The 20,168-nt window shown below is 37.1% G+C and overlaps 1 protein-coding gene across 10 annotated transcripts in view; it reads left to right on the top strand.

Moving 5' to 3' along the window:
- The window catches only part of CCSER1 (coiled-coil serine rich protein 1), a 735,108-nt gene that overhangs the window by 420,804 nt on the left and 294,136 nt on the right, over window positions 1–20,168 (top strand). For all 10 annotated transcript variants that reach the window (XR_013950287.1, XR_013950288.1, XM_080589527.1 and 7 more), the window contains one exon: window positions 17,680–17,763. Coding sequence is in view for 8 of the 10 variants with exons in the window: in XM_080589527.1 (XP_080445653.1) it covers window positions 17,680–17,763 (84 nt within the window). In the remaining 2 variants the exon portion in view is untranslated. The remainder of the gene's footprint in view (window positions 1–17,679; window positions 17,764–20,168) is intronic.

Below are 20,168 nucleotides of genomic sequence, written 5' to 3'. Positions count from 1 at the left end.
GCTGCCTCATTAGTTCTGGCCTGTTATTCTCTATATCTGTAATTTTCTGCTTCCCCCCATGTAAAATGATGCTTAGGTTATATTCCTGACCAGACACCAGGTCCAGATCTTTTTTTTTTTTTTTTTCCCCATTAAAGTCTCATCTCTTATGATCTGTAACATCAAAATTCTCTTTCCTTTGCTGACTTTTCACTGATTTGAGTATTTTTTTTTTCCTGCTGGAACAGAAGCTTTCTGCTGGGGTTGCCTCTTTAAAAATTATCGAATACTCAGAATTTTCCAGCCGTGGGCACTTCTTGATGACTGACTTCATTCCTTAGGCCATTATTTCTTCTAGATGATTTCCGCAGGATTGCCTTTCTTTTCAAGGCAAGAATGAAAGATTAATATTGCAGCCAGTCTTTCGGCAAATTACTTGCCCATCAAAAGTTTGGACATTTGATAAAACATTCATTTTCATAGAATCATAGAATTTTAGGTTCTTGTACAAGAAAATTATATTCTATTTATATATAATAAGTCATTATTTATATTACTATATCTGTTTTGGTATTGTTTATTACAAGTTGCGTGTGACCAAAGTAAGTTCAGATTTTCTATGGCATTTAGTCTTTCTCTTATTTTTTTCTATGAGCTGTATTTTATTTCAAAAATTGCTATTTTTTCTTACATTATTTTCAATAGCTCCCTCCATCTTAATTTTTCTTTCATGACTTTCCTTATATGTGTTCTATCACATCATCTTATTTCCTGCTTTATTTAATCCACTCTTCTATTACAAATTTACCCTTCTTTCATGTCATCTTCTCGCGTCGTATGGTCATGAGTGTATGAGGTTATTCGTGTCACTTCATATACAAGCCCAGGCACTCTTATCGGGCTTTTTAGAGAGCCAGGTTTGATAAGCAGGACAGAAAGAAACGCTTCTGAAATAATCTGAACCCTTTTATTCTCAGCCCAGTTTGTACAGAGTGACCTGAAATTCCTCTATTTAAAAAAAAAAAAAAAAAGACATGTAGACATTATGAGTTTAATGGAGATATTACTGGGAAAAGGAGCTTGGTCTAGTTCTACACAGAAGGCCAAGCTCCGTGATCGGAAAGCCTGTATTTACCCATTTCTGATACTGTCAGCCATTCTCCCTTCCTCTTTCACCTGATGTTGGCCATCCTGCCTTCTGTGAAATGTAATAGTTTAATCCTTTTGTTGACATGTTTGGCTGCATACCAAGAATTTAGAAAGTAAAAGTAAAGAGAGTAAAAACAAACAAACAAACAAATAAATAAACAAACTTATTGGGCAATAAAATGCCTAGCAGAAAACACATTGGTCTTGTAGAGAGCAAAAGAGGGGTTGCCCAAATTGACCTTTATAGCACCATATACCATTGTGTTTCTTTCATAAGTTGCTTCTTTCTATTGAATCAAGAAAATCTATTTCATTTCTGTTTTAATGGAGTTCTGCTCTGGGGTTTTCAGTCTATTTGACATCTCTGCAAATTCAGTCTGGCTTTTTCTGTTCTCTGAAGTCTAATCTTATCTCTCTGCAGGGTATAAAAAAATTACTACTCACTCCCAAAGGTGTTTAACACAGGCTTACCAGTTTGCATAGTCCCATTAATTTTCATAACGCTATAGTAAGTACTAAGCCTGTCTTTCCTTGTGCAGACTCCCAGTGACTGTGAAGTCAAAAACAGCTCCTGGGAAAATTCGTAGGTCAAATCCCACAGCTGTGGAGGCATATAGAGGATGAGTATCTAGTTCCAGAGGTATTGCAGCAACTGTTTTTTAATGGCAGAGGATAAATGTTCTGTTAAAATAATTATTTTCTTTTGTAAGTGATAATGCATGCAGCAGTGTTCACCTGCACAGGATCAGCCTCAGGATAGATGGAAGGAAGGCTGTGCTGCTCTGTATTGGGTGAAGCTGTATCTGTTCAATATACAGGCAAACTTGTCTAGCTTTGAAAGTTGTAAATTTTGTGACAACAAAAGGATGGAGTCCGTGACCTTTGCTTGGTTCTGTATTACTTATTGAAGTGACAGTAAATTTTCTAATGTTTTGCAATTTGGTTTAGAGTAGGGGGAGGTAACTGTCCTTTTGGTTACAGACTACAGATTTGTTGTAATGTTGTTCATCGTATTTTCCATGAGTTCTTATAATATATTTGGCAGACAAAAGAAACAAGGCAGTGTGTCTCCATAGCATACAGAAGATAATCTTTGGAATCGGCTCTTAATGATGAAAACTTGATGTGGAAATGAGTCATTCAGTGGACAATGACAGTAAATTGTGAAGTTTGGTTGAAAGTTTTAACCCATGAAATGGAGTGCTTAAAACCATTTTTAAAGATCAGGACCTCATTAAGGCAGGTGTTTAATCATATAGATAGATATGGAAGTCATCTCTGTCCCAAGTTTATAGCCTTAATTAAGCTCCTCATCCACAATCTGAAGGACAGGGTCTCCAGGACTACATAATTTTTTGTGACATTCTATACTTGTACTTATGAAAACCCTATTTCACGTGCCTAAATTTCCTGGGGAGAGGATGGGGGAAATCAGATGTAACCATCTGTATTTCCACAGCAGTCTCACACTCATCTGATTTTTTTCTACTAATTTTAGTAAATATTTTTTATTATTGTTATTATTTTCATTTTTATTTTTTACTTCTGCTCGTCTTTTGCAAAATCAGCTATTTTGTATTTTCAGGAAATAGCATCTGACTTTTATAGGACATAGTGAATGCCAAGGGTGCATAAATATAGCAGCAGCTGACAAAGAACACTTAGGTCTAAATTCTGCTTGCCTTTCTGTCAGGCTAAAGATCTTTGAATGACAAGTGTTTGAAGCATTGACAACAGCAGATACACTCTCAGGAAGTGTATCAGTACGTAGTGTCAGTCAGCTGGTGTTAGCCCTGGGATCTATCATCTCCCTTTAGGTTTTAATTTAAGCTCCAATTGAAAAACTTCACTGAGAAGGAAATACTTGTTTTTCAGTTTCAAACTTGCTGACATAAGGTAGTTGTTGTATGAAATTTAAATTGAGCGAGAAGAGAAATAACTTTTTAAGTATGAAAGTACATAATTAGCTGTACAAGTGTGAGTGTAGTCACCGCTAACAGTTTTTAAACGTTTATGTGCCAGCAAAGTTAGGGTCCGTAGTAGTGCTTTTTATTTAAAATACATAAATAAGTGTTTTTTAATATTTCAGGCTTTTTTTTTTTTTGTTTCTGTTTGATTTTCATTGATTTCCTTAGTTTAATTCCTGCCTTGTTGCTCTTCAGGAAGGACCTGTTGCTTATTTTTTACTTTTTTTTTTTCTTTTAATGTATGTAGAAAGAGTAGGAAGTAGGAAGAGTATGATAGAAAGAACATCTTTCCTTTAAACAAAAGTAAATGGCTAAGGTCTTGCCTGTCTTTTGAAGTGGGAGCCTCAAAGGCTAAGTTTGACACATAGATTGGTACAGATAAGAGGTATTATTTGGATAACTAAGGAGTCATTTGCCATGAACAGGTTATACTGATGAAAAATGTAGGTCTCATTCTCAGGAGAGGAGAACAATATGGTTGATAACCTATTTTCTAATATAGATTTCAAAAGAACATGCTTGAGAAAATATAATGAAATTGACTACAGTGAATGAAGTGCTAATAACATACTGAAAGATTCTGTTACCATATTTAAAAATCATTGCAGTTGGGTATTAAAGCTTAATAAAACTTGAGATGCAGGAAAATTTGCTTTGTGATTTCACATATAATTTGTTTTAAATGAAGGGGATTGTGTTTCTTCAAACAAATAAACAAAAATATATATTTTACAGAATAATAGGCTTGATTAATACAATTTGTCTAAACACAGCAAAAGATGTCATAACTTTAGCTGACTCCTGCTTACTCACATTGTGCGGGGGGTAGGAAGGCTGGTTATGAGTGTTTTCTCTAGACTGGAACTCTGCTTGGATTTTCATGTCAGGTACCCTAGAACTGAAGGAACCAAAATTGTAAGTTTATTTTGAAAGTGTAGCTTATATGGTTCTGTATGTATATGATAGTATAATTCTGAATATCTGAAGAATCCTACTGCTATTCATTTTTAAGAGAGAAAAAAAAAATAGTTTATTTGGCCAAGTACTTCATCAACAGCTTTTGTTGTTAGTACTAGCAGCTGACAGTGAGTGATAGAAATGTGACTGTATTTTTTCTACAGCCAAACTGATACAAACATTCAGTGACGACAGGGAACAGCATTAGCGTCATGTACAGATTCAAAGATCAGTTCAACAGGGATTTTAAAATGATTCCCTTCGCAAATAAACAAATTATTTTCCTACTATGTCTTTGTTGTGTACATCATAGTAATTTACAAAACATCTAAACAAAAAAAGTAAAATAATAGTGAATCTGGATGGAGAGAAATTGAAATTAGTTTAACAGCACTGTTCAATCTTCAAGAGTCCCACCAAAGAAAGGATTACATTCTGGGATCCTTTTTTTTTTTTTTTTAAACATTAGAAGGCTTAGCACGTATTCACATTGAAGATGTCTTAGCCGTTACTAAAATGGTTTACGGTCTGATCTCTGTATTTCGATTTAAAACAATCATGACTACCTTATTTTAATTATACTGTCTTGTTCTAAGCAGCAGTAAATCACCCTAAATGCTGCATTCCTGATTAGTTGTTGTATGTTGAATATATTGTTCAGTGTTATCAGGCTCTGTGGCTTATCAGCAATTAGGTATTTGTTTTAAAATGAATCTTAGGTGAATATATATTCTTTACTGAAAAGGTTGTTAGGCATTGGAATAGGCTGCCCAGGGAAGTGATTGAGTCACCATCCCTGGAGGTCTTTAAAAGACGTTTAGATGTAGAGCTTAGTGATATGGTTTAGTGGAGGACTTGTTAGTGTTAGGGCAGAGGCTGGACTCTGTGATCTTGGAGGTCTCTTCCAACCTAAATGATTCTGTGAAATGCACCTATCCTATTCATGTAAAATGAAAGTGTTGGGACTATAAACTGGTCAGTGATAAGGCCATGGATGATCATTAATATGACATACTATTGAGAAATTTGAAGTATGGCAAATTATGGCAGCATATGGCAAATTATGACTGTGCATATCTTTAGTGATAGGAATATTTTCCATTGCAAGGTAATTTTCAGGTGGTTTTAGAGTAGCATGATGTGATAATTCTTTCTTCATCCTTTGCCCCCCTATTCCCCCCCAGTATATGCTGCAATTAAAAAATGTAAAATAACAGGTGCTTCTAAAGTTATCTCGCTTCTCAAGCACTTTACATTTTTGTGCCTTGTGGTATTCAGCCACTCCAAATATACACTACCTCAAAGCTGTTCTTTCTCCTCAAATGTTTGCAAGCAAATCCTTGGTTACACGTGAATTTTCTAGTGTGAAAGAGAGTTTCATTCTGATTACACAGTAGAGCAACTGTTCATTGTTATTTTGAGGTTGGTGAGAAAATAGATGTCATTAGCCCCTATTGACCCCTTACTTCTTTATATGAATTTTGCACTATTCCCCTTGGCAAGCAGCCAAACTGGTTCTTAGTTGAGTATGACATTGTCAAATATGACTTAGGGCAGCAGAATCTGGCTGATTTATTTGTATTTTTTTTTCTTCTTCCTGTCATCAATGTGATACATGTAAATATTACAAATGAAGAGTTAACAGAAAGAAACAGAAAGAGAGCCAACACATGTAGCTTTATCAGATGTCTTCTGTGAAAGTCCTGTTCACTGTTACCTTAAAGGTATTCCTTGCCACTGCACTGTGGACCACGGTACTAAAACAAATCTTACAAAATCATCTGACATATGTTGTTGTTATGATCTTACAGAAGCAGTAGTTGAACACAAAAGAGAAAGAAAAATCTCAGAATAAAACCTGGAAGTTTTTATCTTCCATTTGTTGCCGTAACCAGTCTCTTTTGCTTGTTACTGGGTCACTCTCACACCTCATGATCCCCCTTATCCTTGCATTACTCCTAGGTCAGGCATAATTAAGAGCTGCATAGTTTTCCCTAGCTACACTGGTTCTAAGCCTAAGATTTCATATTCCTAAAAGCTTTCTAATTACATAAGAGTGGATGGGGTGAGCCAAAAGTGAAAATATTCACTGATAAGATGACTGCGTCTACTTTCAGTCATTGAAACAGAGAAATTTTTGGGTGTTTTTTTCAGGCATGTTTAGTACTAACATTTCCAATTAAGTTAGTATTTCCATGTTTTTTTCTCTTTTGTATGATTATCTTTTTGAGGCAAAACAGTATCCTTATGAACTGAACTGGAGTACCTAGTCCAGCTTGTGAACTGGGATCATTTTATATTTTAGTAGTCCTATATAAGGAGAAAGATTTTCTAAAGCTTAAGCTGTGAAATAGTAAAAAGAGAAACAAAACAAAACACACACACACCTTCAGATATGGATGGGAGGATCTGACCAGATTTGGTCATAGCTGTCTGACGACTGTACATTGTGGGTTTATGAGAGCTGAAGAAGAAAAAAAAAAAAAAGAAGTAGTTTCAGCAATGAAAGATAGAAAAGAAAAAATCTGTTCAAGTAAAATTTGCTCAGCATTGCAATTATTTATGTATATAGGATAAAGCTAGCTGCGGCTTAGCTAATCCATGCAGACTGATCATTCTGCACATTTTGGAGACTGCCAAATTACTGTCATCTCACCTTGTTCTCACTTGTATCACATACTTATTTGAAGTTTTCTGGGAGCTGTGGAGTAGAACTGGCATTAAGAATCAAATCTCAAATAAGGCAGTAGCATAAAAGTGATGTGTCAGAGGAGCTCTGTCTTGCTACTCTGAATTGATTTTTCTCTGAACTTGAAGTATAATTGCATTTGATAACACAAAATTAATGTAAAAGCTATTTTATATTTGTTTGCTTGAAAACTTTATTCAATATATTAAAAAGTTATTTCTGCCCCAGAGTAAGACCTATTTGGTTTGATTTCATGGTTTTGTTTAACAAGGGAATTATCTTGCCTTTTAACTCAAAGCCTTATCATTTATTAGAATAAATCTCTGTGTTTGTCAGGGTGGGGTAGGGAGCAAAAAGAATTCTTATGTTTGGGAATTTTATTTTTTTTTGGAGAGAAATGAGGTAGGAAAATACTGTATGCCAGTAGGCACATCTCTTCTTCTTCTTTTTTTTTTTTTTTTCTATCTACATTAGTGTTCAAATTCTCTGAAAAGCTTCATTCTCTTTACTAAGTATGCTTTATTTATTGGCAGTTGTTACATAATATTAATTTAACACCATTTTAAAGTTTTTTTTCCCTGAGATATTTTAAAAGACTGATTTGTGTGCTTGCAGTTTTCTTTCATAAGGCTACAAAACACAATACATTTATACAGTTAATGCTTAAACTTTTTAGCGCTTTTAAATTTGTGTGTCTTTTTGCAACTTCTGATTGTCAAGAAATACATAGCAATGCATTTGTTAATTTTGGGGATGACTGGGAAAAGAGGATAGTTCTGCAGGAATTCCAGTTACCGATTAACATTTTCATTAGAATATTTGAGTCATAGTTAATTTGCACTAGGATTTATTATCTGAGTAAACCTGACTTATTAATCTTTCTAATACTGTCAGCTAATGTCATGATTACAGGAAGAGTACATGATGTGCTATAGCAACACAGCTGTTCTACCAAATTTTTAACTTAAGATTGCCATTGTGCTGTTTATCAGACATGATAAATTATTTCATGCTAGCCACTCTCATGTCCACCTTTTTAATACCTTCCTTGTCATTATATGTGCCCTTAGCCTTACAGGCTAATGAAAAGTTCTTGTATCAAGTCTGATTACTACTCTAATGTTTTCCAGGCATGCTTGGTGATGAGCTTGGCATATGAAACAATTTCCTACAGTAATAAAACTAATTAAAGTGGGTAGTCATCCCCACATCACTCTTTAATGAATTATAATGAGCTCATTAATCTCTCTCTTCTCACTTGCCACATATATTGGCTAGGCTTCTCTGTGGGTATGTTGGGAAAGAACTCTTGCCCAGAAGAAATGGACACTGAAAAAAAGCACCCATTTTCCCTTGTTTGAAAAAAAAAAAAAAAAGCAACACAACCCAAAAAAAGAAAAAGAAAACAGGAGACAGAGGTCTGCTGTAAGTGGAATATGCTTTTTAACCTACCTAATATGCTTTTTAACCTTACCTAAATGGAGCCTACAGGAAAGCTGGAGAGGGACTCTTTGTTAGGGAATGTAGTGATAGGACAAGCAATAATGGCTTTAAACTAAAAGGGGGGAAGATTTAGATTAGATATAAGGAAGAAATTCTTTACTGTGAGGGTGGTGAGGCTTGCCCAGGTTGCCCAGAGAAGCTGTGGATGCCCCATCCCTGGAGGTGTTCAAAACCAGGTTGGATGGGGCTTGTAGTGACCTAGTCTAGTGGTAGGTGTCCCTGCCTATGGCAGGGGAGTTGGAACTTGATAATCTTTAAGGTCCCTTCCAATCCAAACCATTCTATGATTAATAGTACAGTCAGGGCTCCTGGTGAATTAATTAAGTACATGGACATTGCTCCCAAACGCTGTTTATTGTGAAGTTTGTGACTTTGATTCTAGGTTTGTGAAGGGGTGCACAACTGACTTTTTTCCCCCTTTCTACAGAAAATATAGAAGACAAGGATTTTCTATATATCTGGTCCCTTAAGAGTTACTCAGAAGAATTATTTGGAAAGGAATATGAAACAAAATAGAAAATGCAATTGTGTGAATGGATGTGTTTACCCCCTGCTTGAGTGCGATATGTGATTCAGATTACCTAGGTCTAGTAAATGATACAGTATAACTAGAAAAGGTGGATCACAGTTCTTGATCAGAGGTACAGGGTGGCTGTTATAAGAAGTGAGGTTATATAGACAGCAATTCCCGAGCTTGAAACAGATGACAGAAGTTGTGCAGTTAACATGTAGTCGTATAAAACCAAGGGATACATGGGGAACATGAATAAGAAATATTTATTTTCTTATGATGGAAACAATGACATTGTTCAGCAGCAGGTTTGAAACCAAAGGAAAGCTTGGGGTTTGGGTTTTCTTATTATGGTTTGTCTGTTTTCTTTTCATGAATGTATGATTTATTTAGAGTGTATCACCAAAAGAGGCAAGGTACTGTGAATATAAATTCTAGCTCAGGAAGAGCCAGAAGGAGAGAGTAAATGGAGTGGTTATATCAGGAAAAATACATTAAATGCAGTTATATATTTCCACTCCTGGCTGCTGTTCATGATTTCTGGTGGTTGGATGCATCTTGAGCTTGACCTGGTATGATCATTCAGTTTTATGTTTTGCAGTTTATTAATCAAATTGCATTCCTTTAAACTCCATGCTGTTTATTTTCACTGCTGCAGAGAGCAAAATTCAGCTGAAGCAAAAATAGCATTAATTTGCTCAATCTGTAATTCACAGTTCACTGACAATTGGATCACTGTGAAGAAAACATTGTTTATTTAGCTCCATATTCATAAATGTCTGAGGTTAAAGTAGTGTAGCCTGCATAGTCTTTTTGAGTGTTACCTTCATAGTAAAATACCAATTCAATCCTAGTATTCAAATGAATGTATATGCCCTAAATTCTTCCAGTAAAATATTTGATCACATATTCTTTGTAACTGTACTTAAGTAGAATATAATATAGAATCATAGAATAGAATCATAGAATATCCCGAGTTGGAAGGGACCCGTAAGGATCATCAAGTCCAACTCCTGGCACCACACAGGTCTACCCAGAAGTTTAGACCATGTGATTAAGTGCACAGTCCAGTCTCTTCTTAAATTCAGACAGGCTTGGTGCCGTGACTACTTCACTGGGGAGCCTGTTCCAGTGTGCAACCACCCTCTCGGTGAAGAACCTCTTCCTGATGTCCAGCCTAAACTTCCCCTGCCTCAGCTTAACACCGTTCCCACGGGTCCTATCACTGGTGTTTACGGAGAATAGGTCCCCTGCCCCTCCACTCCACCTCGCAAGGAAGTTGTAGACTGCAATGAGGTCCTCCTTCAGCCTCCTCTTCTCCAGGCTGAACAGGCCCAGTGACCTCAGCCGCTCCTCATATGTCTTCCCCTCTAGGCCCTTCACAGTCTTCGTCGCCCTCCTCTGGACACTCTCCAACAGTTTAACGTCCTTTTTGTACTGAGGTGCCCAGAACTGCACACAGTGCTCGAGGTGAGGCCGCACCAGCGCAGAGTAGAGGGGGACAATCACTTCCCTTGACCGACTAGCAATGCCGTGCTTGGTGCACCCCAGGGTACGGTTGGCCCTCCTGGCTGCCAGGGCACACTGCTGGCTCATGTTCAGCTTGCTGTCAACCACAACCCCCAGATCCCTCTCTGCGGGGCTGCTCTCCAGCGTCTCGTCACCCAGTCTGTATGTGTAGCCAGGGTTGCCCCATCCCAGGTGCAGGACCCGGCACTGCTTTTGTTAAACTTCATGTAGTTAGTGATCGCCCAGCTCTCCAATCTGTCCAGATCTCTCTGCAAGGCCTTTCCACCCTCAGCCAAGTCCACAACTCCTCCAAGTTTGGTGTCGTCAGCAAATTTGCTTAGAACACCTTCTAGTCTACATCCAAATCATTTATAAAAACATTTAAGAGGATTGGCCCTAAAATGGAGCCTTGAGGGACCCCACTGGTGACCATCCACCAGCCAGATGCGGCCCCATTTACCACAACCCTTTGAGCCCTGCTCGTCAGCCAATTGCTCACCCATCGTACGATGTTTTTGTTTAGTTGTATGCTGGACGTTTTGTCCAGTAGGATCCTATGAGAAACCGTGTCAAAAGCTTTGCTGAAATCCAAAAAGATCACATCAGCTGGTTTCCCTTGATCGACTAGATGGGTGATCTTATCATAAAAGGAAATCAAATTTGTTAGGCGGGACCTACCCCTCGTGAACCCACGTTGGCTGGGACCAATGACTGCATTGTCCCCCAGGTGCACTTCAATAACTTCAAGGATCATCCTCTCCATAATTTTACCAGGCACTGACGTGAGACTGACAGGCCTGTAATTGCTAGAGTCTTCTTTCTTACCCTTCTTGAAAATTGGCACAACATTTGCCAGCTTCCAGTCTACTGGGACCTCTCCAGATTCCCAAGATCATTGAAAAATAATTGAGAGAGGTCCCGCGATGATGTCAGCCAGCTCTTTAAGCACCCTGGGATGAATCCCCTCCGGACCCATGGACTTGTATGGATCCAGGTGGAGCAGCAAATCCTGCACACGTTCAGGGTTGGTTGGGAGTTTATCATTCCCACCATCATGGTCCTCCAGCTGAGGGCACTCTGGGTCCCGAAGCCCATCATCAGTGTTGAAGTCAGAGGTGAAGAAGGCGTTAAACGTCTCTGCTTTGCCTATGTCATTGTCTGTGAGCAGACCTTCCCCATCTAGTAGCGGACCTATGTTTTCTTTGGTTCTCCTTTTCCTGTTCACATATCTAAAAAAGCCTTTTTTATTGTCTCCCACAGACATGGCCAGCTTCAACTCTACTTGGGCTTTGGCCACACAAATTTTCTCCCTACAAACACGAGCAGCATCCCTGTATTCCTTCCTCGATGCCTGACCCTCCTTCCAGCAGCCATACACTTTCTTTTTTCACCTAAGCTCCAGTAGAAGATCCCTGGTCAGCCAGGCCATCCTTCTGCCCCACCTGCCTGACTTCCGATATTTTGGAATTGCCTCATCTCGTGCTTTTAGGAGGCAGTGCTTAAAGACTGACCAGCACTGATGGAAGCCAATGCCTTCAAAAGCAGTTTCCCTGGGGACCTTGCTGACTAGTTACCTGAGCAGCCTGAAGTCTGCTTTCCCCATATCCAGGGCTGAAGTTTTGGCAGCAGTTTTCCTTCTGTCACCATAAATTCTAAACTCAACCACTTCATGGTATGACAGAGATGGCTGCCAACTGCCACGTCCCCCACAAGACCCTCTCTGTTCTCCAGCAACAGATCTGGGAGGGCACCTTTCCTAGTTGGCTCCCTTAGCACCTGCACCAAGAAGTTATCATCTAGGTGCTTTATGAACCTCCTGGACTTGCTCGTGTCAGATGTGTGGTGATCCCAGTTGACGTCTGGCAAGTTGAAATCCCCCATAAGGACAAGGGGAGTTGATCTCGAGTTGATCTAATATAGAATCACAGAAGGCTTTATGATTGTTAATTCATCATTTTAGGGTGCACCTCAAACTCCATTTGACTTCATGATCAGTAAATGAAATGTAGAGCTGCTTATATAGAAGAGTCATTTGAACACTGTAGTTGCATTAAAAGATGATGTACATAACAACGTCTGTTTCTGATACGACTACATCATCCAAATGTTTTCATTCCAAAACTTCTGAAATGATTTTTTTTTTCTCCCCTCCTGGACAAGGAAAGATACACCATGGTGAGACTGCTGGTATTGAGCCAGGGTGGCCTCAGAGGATCACTTCAAGCTGTTGTGTTCTGCTTTAACGGGGATTCTTGAGGTGTGGACTTGCCTTTAGCCTTTTGCTGTGCCTGAGCAACAGCTGGTACAGCCATATGAAGAGAGAAACAGGAGAGTAAGTATGGCCATGGCCTGCTATGAGTTGTCAGGACTCCTGCCAAGGCTAACTGCCCTGGCACTGAGTGCCAAAAAAAACCAACAAAGAAGCAAGTTCAATGTGCTTTGCATATGTGAAGAATTGCAGCCAGACAATTCATTCTTCTCTTAGAGGGACTGAAAGGAATTGATATGACAGATATAAATTGATACAATACATAGAGCTAGAACGAATTAGAAAGGAAAAAATAAAATAAAACTGGAAAGCGAACTGTGTATGTACATAGATATCATGATATAAATACACTCTGGTGTAAATATATGCAGGGGCTATCTCGAAGGTGGACCTGTGAATTCATTTTGAAATGTCTTCAACAAATAATGCAGTCTCAGGTTCTCTGCTTCATGATACTCTTAAATAATCTTAAAAAAAAATCATTAACAACAACAACAATAAACAAAAAAACAATAAACAGTAGCAACCAATAAAACAATTACCTGAGGGGATGGGACAGGACTTTTTTGAAACCACAAACTGCAATATCCAGAACTCTATTTACATGACTGATCTCAAAAAGCAGTTTTTTTTCCTGTTAATAAAACTGCGTGTTGACATGCTACATTTTAAAACAAGTAGGATCTCAGTTTCTAAACACAACATGGTGCTTTTCTACAAATTTCAAGTAAGATCTTCAAAAATAATTGCTTCTTTTCAGATGCAAGGTGGTATAAAGTTAACCGTAAAAGACATCCCTAACCCTGTACATAATCTAGACTCCTATATTGCTGTCATAAAAATCCTGTTGATGTTAAAGTAACCAGTGTTTTCTTTGAATGGTCTTGATAGCTATTCAGAAACACTGAATTTGCTGTATGAGTCTGCTGCATAGCTTAGAAGAAGGTTCAGTTGTCACAGCCTTTATGTAGCTTTCTGGACCTGGCATTCAGTTCTAAATTTCTTAGTTTGGGTTGTTCCACTTAGGATGATATTTTTTAAGAAACTACAAGCTAAGTAATTGCTGATTTTTTGTATTACCCTAAGTTGGTTAAGTTTCTGCTTAGCTGAAATTTGGCACATTTATCAGATGAGTTTTGTAATATTTTAATTTTATGGTGCTATTTTGGCAGCATATTCATTTTGGTATCAAAGTAAGATTGCCTTACATTTATTCCATAATACTTGTTTAGTTCTGTTTATAGCACTTTGTGATTTCCGCAAGTACAATATGCCTATTGGCTTCTAGGAATGAAGAGGTATAGTTTTCAAAATGGAAATGATTATGCTTTTTGGCACTTGCGTATAACCTACTGCAGCTGTCTTCACACGTGCAGTACAATTTGTCATCCTGTGACCTGATCTGATGAGAAACAAGTTTGCTATTATGTTTAGCAGTTTCCCAGATGGACAGAATTAAACTAAAATAGGGAAATGCTAGCACTGAGATATATCAATTGCTGTCATAAAGTAAGACTGAAAATAAGTGAAAGGCTGATAATCTGAAGAGGTAAAAAGATGATAATTTGAAGAGCATCCTGACCGTAATCACGTACAATAACAACAGTAAATCCATACTGAATATAAACTAAATCCTGGATTTTATTATTATTTTTTTTAACAGTATCAGAGAATGTAATCAAAGAAAATACGACTGATGCTCTTCAGAGCTGATTTTGCTTTTCTTTTATGAAGTATACTTGGAATCCAGTTCTGTAAGAGCTGAGAAGCTGGGAGTTGAAATTTAGACTAAAAACTATTTTTTTCTTTCTTTGATTACCTTAATTTAACAAAAGAAAATAGTTTGAAGACAAAGCACTTTATTTACAGAGCATGCTGTGTCCCCTACAGTCTAACAGTTCTTTTTAAGAACCAGCTGTTAAATGACTTCTCTTTTCTTGGAAAAGTCTCTGTTATGAACATGCTTACTATAAGGGAGAGCAGATATCCTTTTTTTTTATTTTTTCTTCAAAATAATATGAAGAAAAACATTTATAAAAGTAATGAGAATAAGATTATGGTATGTAATACTGTTTTTAACATGTAGTACGTAATTTATTAAACTCAATAGAATACCCTCAAAAGCTAAAATGTATTGAGATGGTTTATGAACACATGCATGGAATATATGATTAAATTATTTGGAATGGTAACTAATATTTTCATGGCATCCACGTTCTCATTGGTCTGGAATTTTTGATAAAATATACAGTTATAAAATCTTTTTGCAGAAAGGTGAGGAACCACAGTGTCCAGGGATGTTGGTATAGTAAACGGTAAGAAATGGTAAATGTTACTTAGCAGAGTTTTAAACGTTTGATCTCTTAATTGATTCTGGTTGGCACTTGAATTCAGGTATACTTATAGTCAAATCTGTTATTCTCTTAGGCTCTATAAATACTATAAGGGATGCTATGAGGTGAGAAATATTTTGCATACATTATCATAATCAACATTATAGTAAGCAGCACTATAGGCAAGATTATTTTTCTAAACATAGGAATACATGGACCAAGAATCTTGTATAAAGTCTGAATGATATAGCCCTAGAGTATTCATTTTTTTTTATTTTTATTTTTATTATTTTTTTAATACCCTATTGTATTGGGGGAGATATTTATTTTGACTCCATAATTACAGCGTAGACTGATAATGCAGCAGTTGCACTCTCTGCTAACAACAGACGATCCTTTCCAAGTCCATTCCTCTTTAATGTCTGCTTTTGTGACAATTCTTTAGAAGGGTACTCTGGTTCTTAGGTAGTTTAATTTTCACTATAAATTCCCATCAGAGTGTGTCTTTTATTCCTCATTCACTTTGAGAAGCTTTCCTCAGCAAATGTGTCGGCCTTTCCTTGACTGCCTTGTAATGCATTACAGTTTCACATTGGATAATGAAATATTACTAAAGGTGATCTGTTTCCAAATTCACACAATTTGATATGCATTGCTGCTTGCCCTCTAGACTAATAAATAATGCAGCATTCTACCAGATTTTCATGCCCCCAAATGTTGCAACTACATGTTATTTTGTTGGTATCCTCCATACAATCCTTCACTGAAATATTTTATGGTCCTTACACAGGATGTGATTGTGGAGCCTTCTCTCCGTTTCTAGCTCTCAAAAGTTACTTTCTGGAAGAACTGTATTCACTGTCTTGGCAACAAATAGTTGGTTCCATTGTGTTTTGTTTTTCTGTTACTAATACATTCAGACAGACATATGGGATACTGAAATTACCCAAGCCTTTCTGCAGTCTGCTCTACTTTTTTCTCTTTTATTCCTGGATGATACTGTGTTTCTTCTATTCCTGTTGTCAGTTGGTATTATAGTAGGAATGTCCTCAAAACATAAGAGATATATAGAAGCACCAAGCAGCATTTCCTTCTCTTTTGTCTTACATTTTGAGAACAAATGATGTCTACAAAAGTACCGTGCAGCCAAATAGGATTACAAAATCCTGATTCTGCACTCTGTTCAATGAGAAAAAACTCTTAGCTTCTTGCAAACCCTGTGCGGTGTGGATTGTTCATTAGGACTTCTTTTACTAAACAATGACATAAAAATCTGGGAATTGCTAGCACTTGCCTTTTACTAGCCAGTTCTGGGTAACTTGCATACACATTGACGTGACTGTACAGCAAATTGCAAGGAATTCTTTTCTGAGATGCTTGGGTGGCAGATGAAGTATCCTTTTTGCTGACAATGATTCTGCAGTTAAGATGTTTGTGGTCAGGGATCTGGGTACAAAGCACGGTTAAGTGGTATTTTTTAGATCAATATATGTTTGCTCTTCAGTTGTCAAGCAATGTGTGTTAGAATTTCCCTAACCTCACTTCACACAGGGATCACCAGCCAGACATGTCATGCCATATATATATATATATATATATACATACATATATATTCTCATTAAGCCTGCTCTTTATTGAGAACTAATAATGAGACAACTCTTTTGTTTGTTACCATTTTTGTGTTTATTGTGTGCTCTTGACAATGTTATGCACTTAAACTGGAGTATTCTTAAACTAAGGACAAAACTGTGGTGTATATATATATATGTGTGTGTGTGTGTTAATATATTCCCAGAAGTTTTCTTTGGTTTCTGGCTTGCTTTTGTTTCGTTTTGCTTTGACAAAAATAATAGAAACCAGCAAATTTCATAAATGATTTAAATAAGTCTCTGTACTAGAAAGATATATGGATGCAGTTCTCCATTTATAGTTATAAGACCAATTAAATTATTATTATTATTTTTGGACTGGTTAGTTTGTTGGGATTTTAGACTTCATCACTTCAGAAATTTAATTTGGGTTTCTCCTCTTGGGTGTTTACTAGAACAACACACAAAAATGTAATTGATGTTTCTTCTCCAAAGGTGTTTAGATTTGCATGAATTCTCAAAATTGCCTGGAGATTTTTTTGCAGACCGCAAAAACTGCAGACTGCAATGGAATTGTTTGCAGACTGCTTCATGGATCTGGATTTGGCTACAGTTTAGCTACTAGGTTCATTTTCATGCACATCAAATTGAGTTATTGTCAGGGGTTATATCACTAAGTAATAAGTGGTAAATGTTTTCTTTCCTCTGCTCATCTAATATCATAATTGCTGCTCTTTTGATTGATGTGGGGGAAGAAAAGAGGTATGCATGAGAAGGGTGCTTTACTTTTCCTGTGAATGTCTGTTGTAATTTCTTTTTTGCCCTCTCCAAGATCATAAGCTCCACAATAATGCTTCAAAAATGATACTTTTCTAATGTTCTTTTGTATGAGAATAATTATGACATTTTGTAGATATTCCTTAACTGAAAGGGAATGACCTGATGGGATCTTCAATAAAAAGGGCTTAGAAGAATCAGAAAATAATGAAATGGACTTCTGTGCAGGGAACTATTCACATTTTTGTGTAATGTCTTTAGATGCATTAATTTGTTTATGCTACAACTTTAGAATGTGTTATTGAAAATACAACAGATGACAAAAGAATTGAGTTTCATTACTTGAATGTAATCATCTCGCACTATGTGAATCATCTCAGCCTTTTCTTGTCAAGACCAAGTAAAAGCATTAAACCTATTATAACATCTCTTTTAATATTTTTGTAGGATGGAATAAAAGATGAATGCTCGGTGCTGAAGTTGCAGCTGAAGGAGAGAGACGAACTCATAACCCAACTTCGTGAGGAGCTGGTAAGTGGGAGAAGCATTATTTTTTTTTTTAAGTTCATTTGCCTGATAATGCTATTCAGGACCAGAAACTAAAGAAATACAATTTCACACCAGCTGCAGAATAACTAGCCTAAGGCTATGTTAACTATTCAGATCAACACTGTGAGAGTACTGACTGAATGGTTTTAGGGACTTGACAGACTCTGAATTGGCTACTATCTAGATGACTGCTAGTAGAAGTTTCTTTTAAAAGATTATATTGACAGTTGTCTTACAGTATCAGAGAGAGTATTAAAGTAGTCTTACAGTGTTAGTGGCAGAGAAGTAGCACAGTACTGCATGCATATGCCAGAGATCTTGAAGGGTCTAGCACATTTCCTGGTGAATTGTGAATACTACTTACGGAAGCATGAGCTGTTTCATGTCTACAACACTGTCCAGTAGATATTTTTTTCCTGCTTAAATAGATGTATTTTTAATTTAAATAAAATAATGAATATTCTCATGCTTGCTGATCTTATATGAGCTACCAAGTCTTGAGTACTACCACTTTAAGATGAGGCAGAATACTCTCAAGTGGCTGAGTGAGGTAAAACAGAAGCCACCCCTATGGCCCTCCGCTACCAAAACCTTGCCACATAAACCCACTACACAATGTCAGGCTCAGACGAGAGATCAGAAACTCTAGCCCTGTGACCGTGGCAAAGTTGGACTGCATCTTTTATATACTAACAAAAAATAATTATATGTTTTTACACCAGCACAAACAACTAAGTTTAGCATGGAGTAATATAATGCTGCTGAAGAATGAAAGATTCCTTTGTTATAGGAAGATCTGCAAAATAAATACAGGTCATCAATATTCTTTGTTTCATATTTGGCTACATTAAAAAATGATGTATTATGCAATTATCTAAAATTAAATGACAAAATGGGACATTGGAAACATCAAGCTTCTGCACAGTCCTGGAGCATTAATTTTATATCAGCCTCAAAACATATGCTATTAACTGGTCAACAACTTTGTCAGTGTTAAATTGTCCCGTGTTGATACAGTGAGCTGTAGTTATCTGTTGCTGTTATCTGTTGTCAAAGCTCATCTGTGTATATTGCCAGTTGTGGAAAAAAGGCCCATAGGGACTTCAGTTCTTCTGAAGGCATAAGATGCAGAAAAGTTTGTCTTCCTAGGGTCATGAAATAAGAATTTCCATGAGTAAAAGTGAATATGATGTATTTAATCCATGTTTAACTGACTTCAGTTTTGACACTTTAGGATTTAAAAAAGAAAAGAAAACAAACAAACAAACAGCAACAGCAAAAAAAAAGGAGAGTACAAGTGAGAGTCTTGAGACCACATTTATTGATTTAAAATTTAATTTTGAAAGGATTCAACATATCTCATTTACTGCTATTAAATAAAGCATGATAGGGAGATTAAGCTACATTTAAGGTTTATACCCTACTTAAAAAAAATAAAACAGTGTAAGAGGTGTCCAGAGAATTGGAGGGAGAAAAGGATTTTTTTTTGCGTCAGGTGCATAATCATGGAGTCAGCATCTTGGATTTGGCCGTCTGTTTATTTATTTATTTATTTTCAATTTCTCCTGCAATACTACATATCTACAAAATGTTGGGGCTTTTGTTTGTGAAGGCATGTGTTGTTTTTTTGTTGTTGTTGTTGTTGTTTTTGTCCCCTCTTACCAGTTGTAAGAGCTGCCAGAATTTTCTAGAGCAGCTAGAATTTAAATGACAGACTAGTAAAAGAGCTCACTAAAAACACACTTAGAACTTGTGCCAAAACTGAACATTTTTGGCAGTCTTCTGGAAACAAAGTGACTATTGCTTTGTCAGCATCTGTGGAATCACTACACTAAAGTCTACTTACTTATTGAAGGGCTTCAGCAATCAAACAGGGGAGGCATCCAGTCAGCTTAGGCTTCTTTAATGCTAAGCGGTTCTGGAGCAGCTCTTTCCAACATACTTTTGATCTTAAGCATCCAAAAAGTCTCACTATACTTATAGTTATTCCCGGGTGTGTCCCTGATCATAGAATCATAAAGGTTGGAAAAGACCTTCACGATCAACCTTCAAGGTCCAACCATCGTGCTACTACCAATGTCACCTGCTAAACCATGTCCCTAAGCAAGCCTGTATGAGGCTTAAGAATGTGTCTTGAAGTCCTCTGAAAAGCAGCAGAGGACTTCAAGGACTTTGGTTTGCTTTGGGGGCTTTCTATGGGGCTGGGTAGGGTAATCCCCAGCTGCTCATCCCAGATTCACCCTCCACCCTGTGGCACACCTGCATGGCTCAATAACCCACTTTGGTTGTCACAATCCCCTTTTTGCATTTCTCTGCTTTCCCAAGAGGAGCCTTCTGCAGTTTGCTCCTTGTTACTGAGGTGCCTGAAGCAGCCCATGTACTAGATT

This window comes from Anser brachyrhynchus (genome assembly GCF_964034855.1).
Source record: "Anser brachyrhynchus genome assembly, chromosome: 4".
Lineage (NCBI taxonomy): Eukaryota > Metazoa > Chordata > Aves > Anseriformes > Anatidae > Anser > Anser brachyrhynchus.
This window is presented reverse-complemented; position numbering and strand designations above follow the sequence as displayed.